This window comes from Phyllostomus discolor, chromosome 12 (genome assembly GCF_004126475.2).
Source record: "Phyllostomus discolor isolate MPI-MPIP mPhyDis1 chromosome 12, mPhyDis1.pri.v3, whole genome shotgun sequence".
In the NCBI taxonomy this organism is placed as follows: domain Eukaryota; kingdom Metazoa; phylum Chordata; class Mammalia; order Chiroptera; family Phyllostomidae; genus Phyllostomus; species Phyllostomus discolor.
Window position 1 is genome coordinate 27,831,422 of NC_040914.2, and position 19,507 is coordinate 27,850,928.

A 19,507-nucleotide genomic window follows, 5' to 3' on the forward strand; every position below is an offset into this window, starting at 1 on the left:
GAGAATCTTTGAGCTCAGGAGGTGAAGAGAGTCCCAGATACATGCTAGGATCCCCAAAATATGGATTAAGTAAATCTGTCCTCTTGGGTAGTGTTTTCATTTTTTTTTATAATTTCATGTCTCTACAGGTCTTGTCCATTCTGTCTTCTGATTGGTCATTTTTTTTAATCAGTGGTGCCTGAGGTTCTTGGACTTGAGTGAAGATGAGTGTGAATGTGGATTCTGGTTCCACCACCACCACCACTTCAACTTCTTCTTCATCTTTTATCTCATCCTTAATATCCTCGTCCTTCTCCTCCTCCCCTTTGAAAGATGGGGTCATGCTATACATGCTCTACCTAAGCAAGGAGGAGCTACAAAGGTTCAAGCAACTTTTAGTGAATGAGAACCCCATACCCAGCTCTGTCCAGATCACCTGGGACCAGGTAAAGACAGCCACCTGGGGGGAGGTGATTCATCTCTTGATGGAGTACTTCCCTGGACGACTAGCTTGGGATGTGACCCATGACATCTTTGCCAAGATGAACCAGATGCCACTATGTCTTCGAGTACAGAGGGAACTACAAGGTGAGTGGTCATCTGGGACGCTAAGCAGGATGGGCTTGGGTGCTGAAGAACTGAAGGCTTTGCTGGCCACCCGTACTGGCCACTTGAACAAGAGAGCAAGTAGTGGAGTGAGATGATGACCCTGATCCCAAAAGGCAAAGACTATCCTATTCGCATATTTTAAAATACTTTACCTGATACCACTTATATGAGATGAACACAGACAGACAAAGACATGGAGCAGTTGGAAGTAAAATGGTAAGAAAACACACTGTGATGAAATCACTAAACAGAAGAAAGCTGGTGTAGTTACAGTGAGGTCGGCAGCCTAATGTTTAAGGCAAGCAAATTAAAGATTAAAAAGGGCCATTTCAGCCCTGGCTGGTGTTGCTCAGTGGATTGAGTGCCTGCCTGTGAACCAAAGGGTTGCCAGTTAGATTCCCAGTCAGGTCACATGCCTGGGTTGCCTGCCTTATTCCCAGTAGGGGGCTCTCAAGAGGCAACCACACATGGATCTTTCTCTCCCTCTCTTTCTCCCTCCCTAGTCCCCTCTCTAAAAATAAAAGAAACTCTTAAAAAAAAAGGGCCATTTCATAATGATAAAGGGGTTCAATTCCACAAGAGGGATTGAAATTGCAAATTTCTCTATCAATAACACATCTTCAAAGACACACGCACAAAAAAAAAAAACAATAGACAAACCCATAGGTAGGGCATAAGACATTAACACACGTCTTCCAATACCTGACATTACAAGTTCTCAAATACTGATAAGAATGGAGAAACATGAACCACACAATTCACAAACCTACACAGCAGGTGGCGAGGTCCCTTATCTGTCTCATTGGCCACTGTCATCCCAGAACCTGGCTCAGTACCTAGCATGTCATAGGTACACTGCTGTTGAAGGAAGAGACAATCAAGAGGGACCTGCTTTTGTCAAGGTGCCCCAGGTAGTCCTCTTGGATGAAGTGATGCTAAGGTTGGGATCTAACCAATGAGGAAGCAGCTAGACACGTGAGAAGGAGGGAGTATGGATGGAAAACAGAATCGGAAACCAAGAACCCCTTACACCCAAGACATCGGTGTTGACTAGACCCTGTGGGGAAATGGGAAGAAGGTAACATACATGCAAATAGATGTATATGGATGCATATGTGTGTATTTTATATGTTTCTCTACATAGTCGATCTTGAGAACTTGCGGATTCTCCTGCTCACTAAAAATTTATTTGTAAGCTCAAATCCATATGCAAGGTGCTGTCCAAATCATTCACAGACATGCGCAGAGTGGTGAGAAATTTGCACAGGCACATTACCAGCTGAACAAGGCGTCACTCTGTCTTCTTGCTTCATCTCCCTTCCTGGAAACAAGTATCCAGCCCACAGTCTATTGGGTGCCATGTTTGTGTGTGTGTGTGTGTGTGTGTGTGTGTGCTTCTTGGTGGTGGTATCACTGTTGCACGTGACCCCCAAGTGTAGTGGTGAAGTGCTAGCTAGTGTCCTGATCTCAGGGGGGCTGTGACGTGCCCCATGGAGAAAATACATGTGTGAGGGAAGCTCTGTTCAGACTTCAGTCATCGTGCTGCTGGCCTTGCATCCAAAGTGAATGAATCTACAATATACATTGAATAAGGTATCCTTCTTTTTTTACTTTGGAATTATACACTTTAAAATGTATCTTTTTTTTAGAGAGCAGGGAAGGGAGGGAGGAAGAGAGGGAGAGAAACATCGATCAGTTGCCCTGACTGGGGACTGGACCTGTGACACGGGCATGTGCCCTGACTGGTAATCAAACCAGTGACCTTTCAGTTTGCGGGATGATGCCCAACCTAATGAGCCACACCAGTCAGAGCAAATAAGGTATCTTTAGACGAAAACACACATACGAGTATAAGTGAGACCATATGGCATTTGTTTCTCTCTGTTTGACTTATGTCACTGAGCATGATACCTTCTAGGTCCATCCACGTTGTCACAAATGGTAAGATTCCATTCTCTTTTTTATGGCCAGGTAGTATTCCATTGACTGTCAATGGTAATTAAAACATCTTAGAAGTAAAATAAACCACCAAAAAGACAAAAACACATATAGACCAAGCTTATGTGTTAAAGGGTTTTTAGAAATATTGCAACCAAAGGCTACAGGACTCAAACCCTGTGTTTGCCTTGGAACAATGGGTCCATGTTGATTAATTCAGTGCTAACGGTGATTTTACAGAACGTAACGATGATGAATAACAAGAATCAATGGCCATTATGTACAATGTTATATACATATAAATGCACACATAGATTTGTACACATACATACACAGATGTGGACATCCACGTAGATATTAAAGCATGCCTGTATTTTACACATATATACATGTATGAGGGTCTGTCTGTATTTCAACCCTAGCGTCTGGCTGGGCGATAAACGTATATGGTATTGAACACCTTCCTCAGTCCATCATGAAATAGTACCATTTCCTCACTCTCTGATGCCACAATGAGGTCTAGCTAATTTTCTTCTCCCAGAACTAAGAAGTGAGATACTTGAGTGGTGTGGCCATGGCTATCCTATCTGTCAATCTTCTCACTCCCATGGGACAGCTTCATTCTTGGTCTGTTCCAGACATACTACCAAACTTGAAGCCAGAGGTTTTGAACTCCAGAGGAACACAAATGAACATGGAGGCAGGAGAATCTGGTAAGTGTCCGGGTCGTGAGAAACCCTCCAGGAGAACGCGCTATGGGCTGGGAAGAGAAACTCAATTCCTCAGGCGAGGGGGATTGTAAGTGAATTTGGTGTCTCTCCCGTGAAGCAGAACATAAGAACAAAGAGTAGTTGTGGACTCGTCTAATTAGAAGGCCCAGCCTCCCCACCTGTAGGGGCAGATGTAGGGGCTCAGATTATATCCTGGTGACCTTGTTTCTCTTGTCCTAGCTCCCTCCCTTCTCATGGATTTAGTCCTGCGTGGCCTCTCCCCCTGTACAGTGACTCCCTGTGCCCCGAGCTGCTCTAGACACAGGTGGTACCCTCTTAGTAACACTAGCAGAAATAAGAGTGTCCCCAGACAGACTCTGCTGAATGAACTGAGGGCAGGAACTCATCCATGAAGCAGGTCATGAAATGCTCTGGTCGGCTGAGATTGGCCAGCATGTGTGTGAGACAGCTAAGTGGTAGGACCAGCCCCCCACCCAGTGTTGCAGACCGAGAGCAGGAAGGGGTTCTCCAGAGAAAAATCAGGGCCAGAATAGGAATAGTGAGTAGGTGGACAAATACAGTGGATATCTTTTTTCATATATATATATATATATATATATATATATATATATATGAAGATTTTATATATATAAAGATTTTATCTCTTTATTTTTAGAGGGAGGGAAAAGGAGAGAAAAAGAGAGGGAGAGAAACATTGATGTGTGGTTGCCTCTTGTACACCCCCTACTGAGGACTTGGCCTGCATCCCAGACATGTGCTTTGACTGGGAATCAAACCGGAGATCTTTTGGTTCACAGGCCAGTGCTCAATCCACTGAGCCACATCAGCCAGGGCTATTTTTGCTTTTGCTTTTTGGAAAAAAGAATAATTGATTTATTTTGAAGACTTGATGATTTATTTACACAGTGTTTCTCCTTTTCCTCTATATTTCCAGTCAACTTTTTTTTAACGGCTAAATTTTTTTAATTTAAAATATTTTTTCCATTACAGTTGACACTCAATATTATATTAGCTTCAGGTGTGCAGCATAGTGATTAGACATTTATGTAACTTACAAAGTGATCCCTGATATTTCCAGTACCCACCTCATACCATCCATAGTCATTATGGTATTATTGACCATATTCCCTGTGCTGTACTTTACATCCCTGTGACTCTTTTTATAACTGGAAATCTGTGCTTCTTAATCGCTTCACTTTTTTCACCCAGTCTCCCATCTGCTTCCATCTGGTAACTGTCAGTCTGTTCTCTTTGTTTATGAATCTGTTTCAGGTTTTCTTTTTCGTTGTTTTTATATTGCTCTTTAGATTCCACGTATAAGTGAAATTGTATGGTATTTGTCCTTCTCTGACTGACTTATTTCACTGAACACAATACCCTTCGGGGCCCATCCATGCTGTTATAAATGGTAAGCTTTCATTCTTTTTATGGCTGAGTAATATTCCATTGTATATATGTTCCCATATCTTCTTTATCCACTTGTCTATGGATGGGCCCTTGGGTTGCCTCCCTATCTTGGCTATTGTAAATAACACTGCAGTGAACATATAGATACATAGATCTTTTCTAATTAGTGTTTTGAGTTTCTTCAGGTAAATGCCCAGACTTGGAATCACTGGGTAGTTCTACTTTTAATTTTTTGAGAAATTTTTCCATGGCAGCATTAACCTATCCTTACTTCCCCCACCCCTTCTAACCTGGACTGTCAAAAGTAGGATTGTAGATAATATCCAAGTTATGTTAGCTGAAACTAGCCTTCCAACTGGGCTGCCAAAGGGAACCATTTTAATCTGTCATGGGAACACACAGAGCAGGATGCAAATGGTCAGTTCTAGCATTAGCCTAGTTCAATTTCACTCACTTAACAAATCCTGGAGAATTTCTGGTTTTATATTTTATTTATGTATTTATTTATGTATTTATTTATTTATTTATTTATTTTAGAGAGGGGAAGGGAGAGAGAAAGAGAAAGAAACATCAATGTGTGGTTGCCCCTCATGTGCCCCGTGGTGGGGACCCAGCCCACAACCCAGGCATGTGCCCTGACCGGGTATCAAACCAGCAACCCTTTGGTTTGCAGGTTGGCACTCAATCCACTGAGCTACACCAGCCAGGGCTATTTTTATTTTTCCTAATCCTCACTCAAGGATATATGTTCATTGATTTGAGAGAGAGAGAGAGAGAGAGAGAGAGAGAGAGAGAGAAACATCAATGTGAGAAATATCAATCCGTTGCCTATCACATGTGCCCCAACCAAGGATCGAACCTGCAACCCAGATATGTGCCCTGACTGTTGATGGAACCTGCAAACTTCTGGTGCATGGGAAGACCCTCTAAACAACAGAGCCGCCTGGCCAGGGCAAGAGCTACCAGTTTTAACACTGTGAGCTCAGCCAGGGCCATACATCCCATTTCAATATTAGAGATGGCAAAGAGATTCTGTGACTGGCATCAAGTCATGAAGCCAATGACTTAGTAGTTCTCAGACATCTTGTCAGCAGCTTCCTGCCTGTTTGAGGGGATACAGTTGGAGCCAGGCACCATTTCTCATTCATGAAGCGTGCAGCTGAGGGCACGGCAGAGAGAGAAAGAGAATCGCAGGTCGAGATGGAGGTGTGTGACTGATCCTATCTGTCTCTCATCAGCCTTCTCATGTGCTAACAGATAAAAAGTGCCCAGCCCCATGGGAAATACTTTTCTTCAGCTTTTCTTGACATTGGGATGACCGTCCTAGGCCATGAGATGTAAGCAGGATTTGCCTAAGGGTCAAAGCAGACGGGAGCTCTTAGCAGGTCCCGTCTCCCCCATTATTCCTACCCTGAATGGAAATGACATAAAGCTGAAATGACAACCTTCTATCTGTAAGTCAAGACATGTGGAGAGTGGGCCAAAAGAGTCATGGCTCCAGTTGGCCCTGAAGCTGTGGACCCAGCATACCAATGTCAACAGCTTGACACCCTCCTACCCTCATATCTCATGTCAAAAGCAGTCCTTGGTTGGTTTAGGTTGACTTCAAGTTGACTTTTCTGGGACTCGTAGTTCTTAACTGAGTCCCATTCTCCAGAAAAGGGTTCCATTTAAGTGAGTGTATAGTGGGGCTTGCTGGCAAACTTAAGGCTGGTTTTCCTTTTTTTTTAATTTTTAACTTTTCTTTATTGTTTTTAGATAGATGGAGGGAAAGAGAGAGAGAGAGAGAGAGATCAATTTGTTGCTCCACTTATTTACACATTCATTGGTTGATTTTTGTATGTGCCCTGACTGGGAATTGAACCCACAATCTTGGTATAACTGGGTGATGCTCTAACCAGCTGAGCTACCCAGCCAGGGCTAAGGCTCAGTTAGTTCCCACAATTAACCCTGATGATGTCACGTGTATTTCTCCCATCTCACTAACCTAGATGAAATACAGAACTACCGACTGCGTGTGAAGTGTCAGTATTCCCCGGTGGGGAACAGGACCACATGGCCTGGGAACCAAGTGGACTTCCTCTACCAAGACATACTCACACACCAGAAGCTCTTATCGTGTCTGTTTCTTCCCAGGAGACCTCAAGGTCAACAGCCCAAGACGGTTGTCCTGCTGGGAGTCGCTGGGGTGGGAAAAACAACCCTGGCCCACCAGGTGATGTTGAAGTGGGCAAGAAACACATTCTACTGCCACAAGTTCTGGTATGCTTTCTACCTCCACTGCTGTGATGTGGCCCAGAACAAGGAGCAGAGCCTGTGTGAGCTGCTGTCATGCCAGTGGTCGGGGTCTCAGGCTCTCCTGTCCAAGATGATGTCCAAGCCAGAGAGACTACTGCTCATCCTGGATGGCTTTGAGGAGCTGACGTTGACCCTCACAGATCGCCCAGAGGACCTGAGTAAGGACTGGAGTCAGAAGCTGCCAGCATCTGTCCTCCTGGCCAGTCTGCTGAGCAGAAGGATGCTCCCCAAAGCCACGCTGCTGATCCTACTGAGGCAATCCTCCTGGAGGGTCGCTATGTCATTTCTAAAGTCTCCCTTTGTCATGACACTCATAGGGTTCAATGAGGTAGAAAAAAAACAGTATCTCAGAAGATATTTCAGGAACAAGAGGCAGGCGGAAGAAGCCTTGTGTTTTATCATGAGAAACCCCATCCTCTTCCCTATGTGCCATGTTCCTGTGATCTGCTGGCTGGTTTGTTCCCGTCTGAAAGAGCAGATGGAGAGAGGTGCCAATCTTGCCCATGTGTTCCCAAACGCCACCGCCGTATTTGCCTGCTACCTGTCTAGCGTGTTTCCCAACCTGGCTGGAAGCCTTCCCAGTGACCCTCACCAGGAACTGTTGGTAGGTCTGTGTAACTTGGCAGCTGATGGGATGTGGAACAAGCGGTGGGTGTTTGGTAAAAAGGACCTTGAGCAAGCCAAGCTGGACACAATGGCTGTGGCTGCTCTCCTCAAGGTGAACATTCTTCGAAAGGTTGCCAGTGGTGAGGACCACTATGCCTTTGCCCTCCTGACCTTCCAGGAATTTTTTGCAGCCTTGTTGTACGTCCTCTGCTTCCCACAAAGCCTCTCCGGTTTCCAGATGCTGGACCAGGCTCACATGAAACCCCTGGTAGAAAACTCAGGGAGCAAGAGAAACCACCTTGCCCACATGGCGATATTCCTGTTCGGCCTCTTCAATGAGACCTGTGCCCTGGCGGTGGAGCGGTCCTTTGGATGCAAGCTGTCTTTGGGGAATAAGGAGTTACTGAAAATGGCAGGCCTGCAGCAGGGGTGTGGCCTGCCCACTGTGCCCCATGGGACCCCGCACCTGTTCTACTGTCTGTATGAGACCCAGGAGCAGGCGTTTCTGAGTCAGATCCTACACGATTGCCATAAAGTGACCTTGAGCATCAAGAACAATAAGGACTTGCAGGTGTCTGCCTTCTGCCTCAAGTACTGTGAACATTTGCAGGAGGTGGAACTGACCGTTGCCCTGACTGTCGCCAAGGCGAGCAGCCTACACCCCTGTGCATTTCCTTCCACTGGGTGAGTGATCTAGCCTCTCCCTGCCAGTCTGCCTTATCTGAGACCTTGCCAAACTATCCCAGGCATCTAGGGTTAGGGCTAGTGCTAGGGGAAGCCATGCATCTTCCCAGGAAGATACAGGTGTCCTTACCTGAAGCTAGGAATCTTCCTGGGAAGATACAGGTGTCCTTACCTAAACCCATGCATCTTCCTGGGAAAATCCAGATATCCTTACCTGAATCCAGGAATCTTCCTGGGAAAATTCAGGTGTCCTTACCAGAGGCTAGGAACCTTCCTTGGAAAATATGTGTCCTTACCTGAAACCAGGAAGCTTCCAGGGAAAATACAGGTGTCCTTAACTGAGTCCAGGAACTTTCCTGGGAAAATACAGGTGTCTTTACCTGAGTCCAGGAATCTTCCTGGGAAAATACAGGCATCCTTACCTGAGACTAGGAACCTTCCTGGAATAGAATGAGAAATCATGGAATGGCTTCTCTGGGCATTTTTTAATGAAGGGAGTCTTAACCAGAGTCATCAGGGATCTGTTCTCATCACCAGGGTAGGGGCCGCCGGCCTCGGTTTTACTGGCTGGTTTTCCCCAGTTTACTCTCCAAACCATGCATCCTTTCCAATCCTCTCCATTCCACACAGACTAGAAGGCAAAAATCAGCCTTTTCAGTGGTGGCGAGACCTCTGCTCCGTGTTCAGGACACATGAGGATTTGGAGATCCTGGCTCTGACGGATAGTATTCTGGAGCCCAACACAGTGAGGGTCCTTTCAGCAGCGCTGAAGCACCCCCATTGTAAACTGCGGAAACTGATGTGAGTCCCAAATTCATGCTGGACGACTGTGTTGTCTGTCTGTGTAGCTCACAGTGTTAATATCCTCTAGCTTCCTTCATACTGTCCCAAAGGGCACACAGGAAGTTTAGTTAACATTCATCACCTCACAGTAACCAAAAAAGAAAAAAAAAGTTTCTGCCCTGGCCAGGTGGCTCAGTTGGTTGGAGCATCATCCTGTATACCTAAAGGTTGTGGGTTTGATCCCCAGTTGGCACATACCTGGCTTGTGGTTCATTCAATCCCTGGTTGAGGCACATACAGGAGGTAACTGACCTAGGTTTCTCTTTCTCTCTCTCTCTCATCAATTTTTTTTAAATGTTTCTTGTGACAAGAAGATTCTGCTCTCTGAGCTACTTTCCGATATGCCACCAAGCAGTGTTTACTAAAGTCACCAGGCTTCACATTATCCTCAGGCCCCATTTATCTTATGATTGGAAGTTGGTACCTGTTGACAATCTTTACCCAGTTCCCCAGATCCCCTGCCTTTGATAACCACAAACCTCACCTCTTTTTCTATGAGTTTTGCTTTTCTTTAGATTCCACTTATAAGTGAGATTATTTTTCCAAAGAGGGCATACAGAGAGCCCCTAGGTATATAAAAAGAGGCTCACCATCACTAATCATCAGACAAACGCAAATTAAAACCATAATGAGATTTCACACCTGTCAGAATGGCTACCATCTGTAAATCCACAAACAACAAGTGCTGGGGAGGATGTGGAGAAAAGAAGAAAGAGGAATCCTCATGCACTGTTGGTGGGAATGCAGACTGGTGCAGCCGCTGTGGAAAAAACACCGATAGGTTGCAGGTTAGCTTTAGGGTTTTGATGATTTGTATTGTATACTCCAAAGTTGCTATAGAATGGAAATTATGTGGCATGATGGAGGTCTTAGCTAATGCTACAGTGGCATTATCTATACATTGCAGTATATAAATGTATCAAACCAATGCATCACACACCTTAAATGTATACATTGTTGTATGTTGATGATATTTCAGTAAAGCTGGAGGAAGAAAAGAACTACATAGCCACTTGATGGTTGGTGATGGTTTCACAGGTGCAAGCACATGCCCCAGCTGCTCGAATTGGGTGCATTAAATATAGGACACATGCATTTTGGGGTTTCCATTATACCTGGATAATGTAGTTTAAAAAGAACTAACCAGCTGGTGATATCCTACTATAACTGGACACTGCTTATCCCTCCAGTCTTAGGCACGTACATCACTCCCTGATGACTGAAGATTTAATCCTTGTTTTGATGGAGAACCAGTGTCTGAGCTACCTGGAGATCCGAGGCACGGCATTGCAGGAGGAGGCCATGGGAGCTCTCTGCATGGCCTTGAAATACCATCAGTGTTTTTTGCAGTGTCTGAGGTAAGACTCCAGCCCAGACTGAGAGAGAACACCTGGCACCCAGGTGGTCTTTTCCCCCAGGTGGGGGTCCCATGGTCAGTCTGCAGGTAGTGTTTTTTCTTAGCCTTGCAAGCTGTCTTTATTTTTTAATATGTCAATTACCATTGACATGCAATAGTATTTTATATTAATATAGGTCATCTTTCTCTTAATCCATTTCACTCTCCTTTTAAAAAATGTTTTTTATTTATTGATTGTAGAGAGAGAGAGAGAGGAAGGAAGGGGGAGAGAGAGAGAGAGAGAGAGAGAGAGAGCTAGAAACATCGATTTGTTGTTTCACTTGTTGATGCATTCATTGGTTGCTTCTTGTATGTGCCCAATCAAGGATTGAACCTGCAACCCTGGTGTATTAGCTCAATGCTATAACCCACTGAGCTACCTGGCCAGGGCTCTTTTTTTTCCTAGGCATACCACAAAGTCATTTAATGTAGATATACATTGTTACATAACCCCCATGATCAAGTTCATGAACACATCCAGCACCTCATATATTCCCCCCTTTTTGCATGTGGCGAGGACACAAGAACTACTCTCTTAGCAAATTTCTCATAGACAATATTGTTTACTGTTGTCACTGTGCTGCCACTGAATGTCAAGGGCTGAAACGAGCCGGTTATGGGACGGTCAGCAACAGCCCCCCTAGTGTGTGTCCTTTTGCTGCTCTGATTTGTGACTCTGCTGAAGCTGATGCCCGCATCCCAGCTGGGGAAGGTGCAGAGGTCCCGGAGAGTCACCAGGGAGAGGTGTATGTGGCTCTGGAGGCACTGTTTTCCCCAGGGACTAAGCTCCAGGGTCTCTGTGCCATCCCCCAGGTTGGAAGATTGCCCCATCAGCCGTAAAAGTTTGCGTAGCCTTGCCAGGAGTCTCCGAGCTAACTTCTGCCTGAAGACGCTGATGCTGGGCAATGGCTCCCTAGACGATGCGGGGGCCTATTACCTGTCCGTGACCCAACTGGAGAGACTGTCGTAAGTCTTTTTCTGGGTATTGTGACTGCTGCTGGTTTGTTGGGAAGACTCGTGCTTCTGGGACAAAGGCAGGGACAGGGGCATGTGTGTTTCAAGGAGCGAACTTGGGTCTGGTGATGGAAATAGTTAGAGAGATGGGTCAGTAGAGTGTTGAGCAGAGAGAGAGAGAATGTGTACATAAAAGCACATAGTCACACCTGATACCTAGAATGTAATTCTAATGGTCCAGGTGCATCCATTCTCCGAGTTATGGACTAGACCCTCCCTCACTTTGTGCATCAATCACCACCCGCCCCCACAATCGCCACCCTGATGATCGCTGTCTTCAGTTGGGTCAATGCAGCTCCTTACATTTGTGTAAACATGGTGCTACCCGACACGCGTCCCTGAACAGAGCACAGTGTGGCTCTGCATGGCTTTGCACTTCACTTACGTGGCCTCATCCCCTGGGTGTTCTCTTTCCGATCACCCGTGCTAGTGTCCGTCTGTGTTCAGTTGTGCCTGTGGCCCATTCCTCATTGCTGCTCAGTGATAACATTTATACAAATGTGCGACGCTGCAGGTGTCTGTCCTGTGTGCAGCGGAGCTGTGGGCTGCTCATACTCAATCACACACTCACACACTCACAATCACATATGCAACACACACCCACTCATAATGGCATACTCACACTCTCACTCACACAATCGCACACTTACATTCACAATCGCACGCTCACACACAGTCACACACTTGTGCGTGCACAACCACACACTCACAATCACATACACAATCGCACACCCACTCGCACTCATACCAACACAATCACACACTTTCACACAACCACATACTTACAATCACATGCTCACACAATCACGCACAATCACATGTGTACACTTGCACATTCATAATCACACACTCACACCCATCCCAACATGTCAGTATTCTTGTTTCTGTTTCTGCCAACTTGTTGGGCAGAAAATGATATCACATTGTTTTTATTATTTTATTTTTTTAAATATTTCTTACTGATTTTAGAGAAAGGAAAAAAACTTTGATTTGTTGTTCCACTTATTCAGGCATTCATTGGTTGATTCTTTTTTTCTTCTTTTCCTCCTTTTCTTTATTTTCTCTCTTTTCTTTTTTTCTTTTTTTTAATGTTGTTCAATTACAGTTGTCTCCATTTCCCCCACCACCATTCCTCCCCAGCCCAGCCCATTGCTTGTATGTGCCCCAACCCACAACCTGCATATCAGGACAATGCTCTGACCACCTGAGCTACCCAGCCAGGGCTTTATTTTTTTTTAATATCACAATATTTTTGTGTATTTTGAATTATTACTTTAGTATAGGTTACTAAAAGTAGAATTATATGATCAGGAAGTAGACATTTTATTTTATTTTGTTTTTAACTTTTTGGGGTGCCACTGGTCAATGAAATTTTACAGGTTTCAGGTGCATGACTCTGTGGCACCTCAGCTGTACACTGTACTGTGTGTTCATCACCTCAAGTCAAGCCTCCTGCCATCATCCCCTAGCCCCCATCCCCCTCCACTTCCCCCAGATATCAAATGCACATCTCTTTCCTGACTCATAAAAAATGTTTCACGACCCTACTATCCATCTTAGACTCTCTAATACGAATGCCCATGAATACCTACTCATATCTCCAATGCATCTCTTTTCTTTTTTTTTTTTTTAACATAGTGGGATGACGTCTCTTCCTGGACCATGTCTGTATCTGACACCCATCCCTCCATCGCTGACCTCTGTCTCTTCCCTCTTGAGTGCATGGTATCACAGTTTCCCTGATTCACAGTCCCTGCAATCTGCGGTCTCACATCCTCCTGTCCTCTCCCTAAAACCCTGGAGCCCTCAGAGATGATCCCAGAGGTACCATGAGGCTTTTGCTTTTAGAAGGAAATCCCCACTGAAATTTCCATCACTGAGTAGGAGACAGAAAATCCAGTCATGATCCTGGCTGGGTAGCTCAGTGGGTTAGAGTGTTGTCTGGACATGCCAAGGTTGTGAGTTTGATCCCCGGTCACGGCACATACAAGAAGTAACCAATGAATGCAGGAATATATGGAACAACAAATTGATGTTTCTCTCTCTTTCTCTCTCCTTCCCTCTCTCTCTAAAATAATCAATATATAAAGAATTTAAATATATATATATATTTTTTCAAAACCCAGTCACAGGTGGGCAGGAGTTGCCTCCCATCTGCATGTCTCTGTCCCACAGGTTGGAGAACTGTGACCCCACACTGCTCCGCTACAACAGTCTCATCTGTCCCCTCGAGAACAGCCAGAGACTGACCCATCTGAGCTTGGCTGGGAACCCCATGAACGAGGAAAGGGCCCAGGAGCTTTGGGATGCCTTACAACACACCAAGTGTCCCCTCCGGAGGCTGGTGTAAGTCTCCAACTGTTCTCTTGTCAGTCATGGGGATGTGAAGTCCACCACAGGGAAGGGAGTCAGTAATACTATAATAACTGTGTATGGAGCCAGGTGGGTACTTGGCTTACCAGGGGAATCACTTCATATGTTATATAAATGTCTAATCACTAGGGGGTACCCCTGAAACTCACCTAATGTTGAATGTTAACTGTCAATGAACAAAGATATTATGCCCTGGCTGGGTGGCTCAGTTGGTTAGAGCATCATCCTGGACACCAAAAGGTTACGGGTTCAATTACTGGTCTATACCTAGGTTGCAGGTTTGATGCTCAGTTGGGGTGAGTTACTAGAGGCAACTAATCAATGTTTCTTTCTCACATCGATGTTCCCCTCCCTCTCTCCCTCTCCTTTCCTCCCTCTCTCTTCCTCTCTCTCTCTCTCTCTCTCCCTCTCCCTCTCCCTCTCTCTTCCTCTCTCTCCTTCTTTCCCTCTCTCTCTCTCCCCCTCTCCCCCTCTCTCCCTGCCTCCTCTCTCTCTCAAATCAATGAGCATATCCTCAAGTGAGGATTTTTTTTAAAAGAAGCAAAGTACTGATAAGGGCTACGATGTGCATAAACCTTAAAAATATTTTGGCCCATGAGAAAAGCCAGGCATGAATCCCCATAACATATGGCTCCATTTATATCAATTGTCCAGAAGAGGCGAATCTGCCACACTGGAATGAACACAAAGGTGCAGCTAGCTCTTCCAGATCCCAACTTTAATCCTTTTGTTTAAATCCCCAGGAAACAGATGAGCGGATGCTGGAGCCAAGGTGGGGTGGGGTGGGATGGGGGAAGAAATTGAGAATGATGAAAATACTCCCACATTGTAAATGTTGTACAACTCTGCGAATGTCCTAAAAATCAATGCTCATGCACCTTACATGGGTGAATTGTATAGTGTGTTGATGATATCTTGATAAAGCTGTCATACCCCCCCCCCAAAAAAGGCAAGAGGTCAGCTCTAAGAATGTGCTGGTTGGTTTTTCCCTTACGTGTTTTCTTCACAGCCTAAGAAATTGCACCCTGACCTCCGGCTGCTGTTGGAATATGGCCTATGCTCTTGTTCAGAACAAAACCCTGAGAAGTCTGGACCTTGGTTTTAACAGCCTGAGGGACCCTGGGGTAATTCTGCTCTGTAAGGCCCTGAGGAACTCTGACTCTGGACTACAGGTTCTTGAGTGAGTGACCCCTGTTTCCTTCAGGGTAGGGGAGCAGGACAAGGATGGTAAAACTCTCTCAGGATAGAATCTGGAGGAGTCTTAGTGCATCTGGGGGTTTTCTCCTTCACTGGGTTGGAGGGCTAGGGAGCTGCAGAGCACTGGTTCTCAAAGTGCGGTCCTCAGATGGGAAAACAGCATCTGGGACGTTGTTAGAAATGCAGACTTCTTGCCCTATCTGTGTTTCTGGGTCTGGTTGTTTCACTGAGTGTTATCTCCTCAGGGTCCCTCCACACTATCCCAAATGGCAGAACCTCTTTCTTACGGCCAAATAATATTCCATCATGTGTAAATACCCCTTTTTCTTTTTTTAAAGAGTTCTTCAATTTCTTGACTGTAGTTGCCATTTCATAGTACTTTATTGTAGTGTCAGGAGTACAGGATAGCAGGTAGACATTTGTATAATTTATAAAGGGTTCCCCCGGTATTTCCAGTAGCCATCATGCACAGTTATTGCACTATTGTTGACGATATTCCCTACACTATACTTTTCAACTTACTGACTGCTCTGTAACTTACCAATCTGTGCTTCTCAATCCGTTCCCCTTTATATTCAGTCCCCCACACTTCTCCTGTCTGGCAACCTTCAATCTATTTTCTCTGTCTATGAGTCTGTTTCTGGTTTGTGTATTTGTGTATGTTGTTCATTAGATCCCACACACATAAGTGAAATCATCTGGCATTTGTCTTTCTCTGACAAATGTGTCTCAGCACCATACCCTCCCATCCATCCATGCTGTTGTGAACTGTAAGACCCCACTGGTTTTATGGCTGAGTCATATTCCATTCTATACATGCACCCCAACTTCTTTATCCACCTAATGCCAATGTTTTATTGTCCCCAAATAAGCCTGTTTTGCTGGAGAAATATGTGGCTGTCTATTCTTTAAGGTGAACAGAATATATTTCTTTGGTTTCCTGCCTCCTTCTCCCTAGCCATGTCCCTACCCCGATCAGCCATGACTTCCAGGATGCCACAGAGAGTGTAACATTCTCCCCTCTTGCCATCAAAGCCCTGGGCAGTGCCCAGCACATAGGGGCTGCCGAATAAATACTTTCTAGCCCTGGCTGGTGTGGCTCAGTGGATTGAGCACAGGACTGTGAACCAAGGGGTCACTGGTTTGATTACCATTCAGGGCACATGCCTGGGTAGTGGGCCAAGTCCCCAGTAGGGGATGCATAAGAGGCAACCACACAGTGATGTTTCTCTCCCTCTCTTTCTCCTTCCCTTCCCCTCTCTCTAAAAAATAAACTCTTTTTAATAAATAAATATTTTCTAAATGAGTGGTTACACTCAATGTTTATTATTGACACTATTACAGATGTCCCCGTTTCCCCCTCTTTGCCCACCTCCACCCAGCCCCTGCCCCATGTCCCTCTGGCTATCACCACACTGCTGTCTGTCTATGAACCATATGTGTTCTCTGGCTAATCCCTTCACCTTCTTTCATCCAGTCCCATCTCCCCAGTCCCTCAGCTGTCAATCTGCTCCATTTGTTCATGCCTCTGGTTCTATTTTGTCCCTTCGTTTATTTTGCTCATGAGTTTTTGCCTTTTTTGAAGGAGATACATGGCTTCTACTGTCTCAGAGTTTGGGGCTGCATGGCTCTTTCTGAATAATCACCGCAAACACACAACAAACAAGCACCTGGCAGATACTGAAATCGCATTTCCCACTGGAGTGTGGTTTCTAGGCTGCGAGGTGTGTGGTTTCCGGCTCAGCTCCTGGAGGTGGGGCCAGGTGACTTTTCCTGCCATCTGTCTGTCTCACAGGCTGGAGGCCTGCCAGCTCACCTCCTGTTGCTGCCTGGCTCTGAATTTGGTCCTCCTGGTCCACCAACATCTGAGATATCTGGACTTGAGTGGGAACTACTTTGGGTTGAGAGGTTTACAGCTCTTCCATGAGACCTTTCAGGAGAGGACGTTGAACACGAAGGTTGTTCTGTAAGTCTGGACAAGGTCCTAGACCTAAGATGCCATTGCAGGCACTGCTACTGTTCTCCTCTCATTTCCTGGGGATTTATACTTCTTTCTGTGGCTGGTCGAACCCCAACTCCCACCTGGATATCATGGAGAATGTTACCTGGATTCTCCTATCTGATATATTTCTTTTTCATCTGAAAGTGCACCTGCCCTGGCCGGTGTGGCTTGGTTGGTTGTAGCATCATCCCATAATGAGAAAGGTTGTGGGTTCAATTCCCAGTCAGGGCACATGCCTGACTTTCAGGTTCGGTCCTGGTTGGGCCACCGAAAGGCAACTGATCGATGTCTCTCTCTCTCTCTCTCTCTCTCCTTCCCTTCCCCTCCGTCTAAAATCAATAAGCATGTCCTTGGGTGAGAATTAAAACAAAAACAAAACAAAACAAAAACATGCCCTGGCTGGTGTGGCTCAGTGGATTGAGTGCCAACAGGGGGTGTTTGAGAGGCAACTGATGGGTGTTTCCCTTGCACATCTATGTTTCTCTCCCACTCTTTCTCCATCCCTTCCCCTCTCTCTATAAACACATAAAATAAAAAATAAAAACAAGGTTAAACAAAGGAAAGTGCCCCTATAAGACACTTAGCACAGCACCTGACCCCATGACACCCTCAGTCAGCAGTGCATCTGGGTCTAGGTCACAACTACACCTGTTGTATCCGCTAGCTGTGGCTCCGTAACAGATTGCCGCAACACTTAGCAATGGGAGACCATACACACTCCTTTTCTTACAAAGTTTCCAAGGGCCTGAGACACATGTGGGGTTTTACTGGTTGGTCCTAGCTCCTGGTATCCCAAGCCGGCTCAGTTACGCTGTTCACTGCAGTTTGCTGGGGACTGAAGGTCACCCACATGGCTGCTGACAGAAGGCCCCATGAGCTCTTCATAAAGGGGTTCCTGACATTGCTGCTGGCTTCCTCTGGAATGAGGGAGCTTGGCAGGGGCGATCCCAAAATAGAGCCAGAGTCTTTACTGCTTCATCTTGAAGGAGAACATGACATCACTTCTGCCCTGTTCTGGGGGTCAGTGAGAGAGGGGGCCCAAGAGTGTGTATAGAAGGAGAAGGGTCACTGGGGGGGGGACGTCTGGGGGGCTGCCCACCCCACCTCTTAAGTGGTGGAACTGAGGCACTCGGACTCCATCCTGAGCTCCTGAGAGCATCCCCACGGGTCTCAGGACAGAGCCGAGGGGTTTCCTGGGGGGTACATTTCCATCCTAGAGATTCTGCCCACTTTTCCAGGATGGAAAAGAACCCTTTTTTTTTTGTGCTTCACAGGGAGCAGAAACAGAGTTCTGGAGTGGACATGATGGCCCGGCTGGAGGGCCCCAAAGTGGACGAGGCCATCCTGAAGGTCGTACAGGACTGGCACACTAAGGGCTCTCATGGGGCAGCACCGACGAATTGACCCCAGGGACCCACCGCCACATCCCCGTACCTTTTTTCCCTGATGATTCCTGGGAAATCAGACACATGTTCTGTGGACCTTCTGAGTCTGAAGTGGCTCAGTTCGTTCTGGGAAATGGTGTGGGGCATGCCCCCCAACAGCTCCCTGGGAAGGGTGGAGGGTCTGGGGTTAGAAATTTCTGCCTCACCTATTAAAGCAGCAGGAGAATTTAATTAAAAATGTACATGAATAAAGTTTGAAAACTTTTTGAATGTCATTTATTCACCAGTAGACTCAGACATCAGTTCTTAGAAAAGAGAATGTTTTCTGACCTGGCTGGGTGGCTCACTTGGTAGGAGCATCATTGGGTACACCACAAAAAAAAAAAGTTGTAGGTACAGTTCCTGGTCAGGGCACATACCTTAGGTTGCAAGTTCAATCCCATGTCAGATCACCATATGGGAGACAATCAATCGATGTTTCTCTCTCCCTCGCTTCCTCTCTCTCTCTCTCTCTCTCTCTCTCTCTCTCAAATCAACAAACATATACACAAGTGAGGATTCAAAAAGGAGGACATTTCCAAGGAAGACAATACAGTGTCCAGGAGGGCATAGGTCCCCTGTGTTTAGTTCTTACATCTAGAGTAATAAGAACATTGGGCCCTGGCTGGTGTGGCTCAGTGGATTGAGCACCAGCCTGAGAAACAAAGGGTCACCAGTTTGATCCCCAGTCAGGGCACATGCCTGGGTTGTGGGCCAGGTCCCCAGTAGTGGGTGCACAAGAGGCAACAACACACTGATGTTTCTCTCCCTCTTTTTCTCCCCACTTCCCCACTAAAAATGAATAAATAAAAATCAAATATTGAATGTGAGAGGTGGGGTGGGTAGGGCAGGGGAGAGTAATGGGGGGTGGAGAATGGGGACAACTATGTAATTGAATAATAAAAAATGAAAAGAAAAAATAAAAAGAAAAATACAAATGAGATCAATCCATGAATACTGTAAAACCAATCAGAGCGAATTGTCTCTGCTCGCAGCAGGCTGAACC

The 19,507-nt window shown here is 45.7% G+C and overlaps 1 protein-coding gene across 1 annotated transcript; it reads left to right on the forward strand.

Moving 5' to 3' along the window:
- The first annotated feature begins 203 nt into the window (after positions 1-203).
- On the forward strand, positions 204-18,481 carry NLRP8 (NLR family pyrin domain containing 8). Its single transcript, XM_028529277.1, has 10 exons — positions 204-567; positions 3,165-3,239; positions 6,656-8,252; positions 8,883-9,053; positions 10,286-10,453; positions 11,305-11,457; positions 13,681-13,851; positions 14,888-15,058; positions 16,871-17,041; positions 18,352-18,481. The coding sequence occupies exons 1-10, from the start codon at positions 204-206 to the stop codon at positions 18,479-18,481; spliced, it is 3,171 nt and encodes a 1,056-aa protein (XP_028385078.1).
- The last annotated feature ends 1,026 nt before the right edge of the window (positions 18,482-19,507 follow it).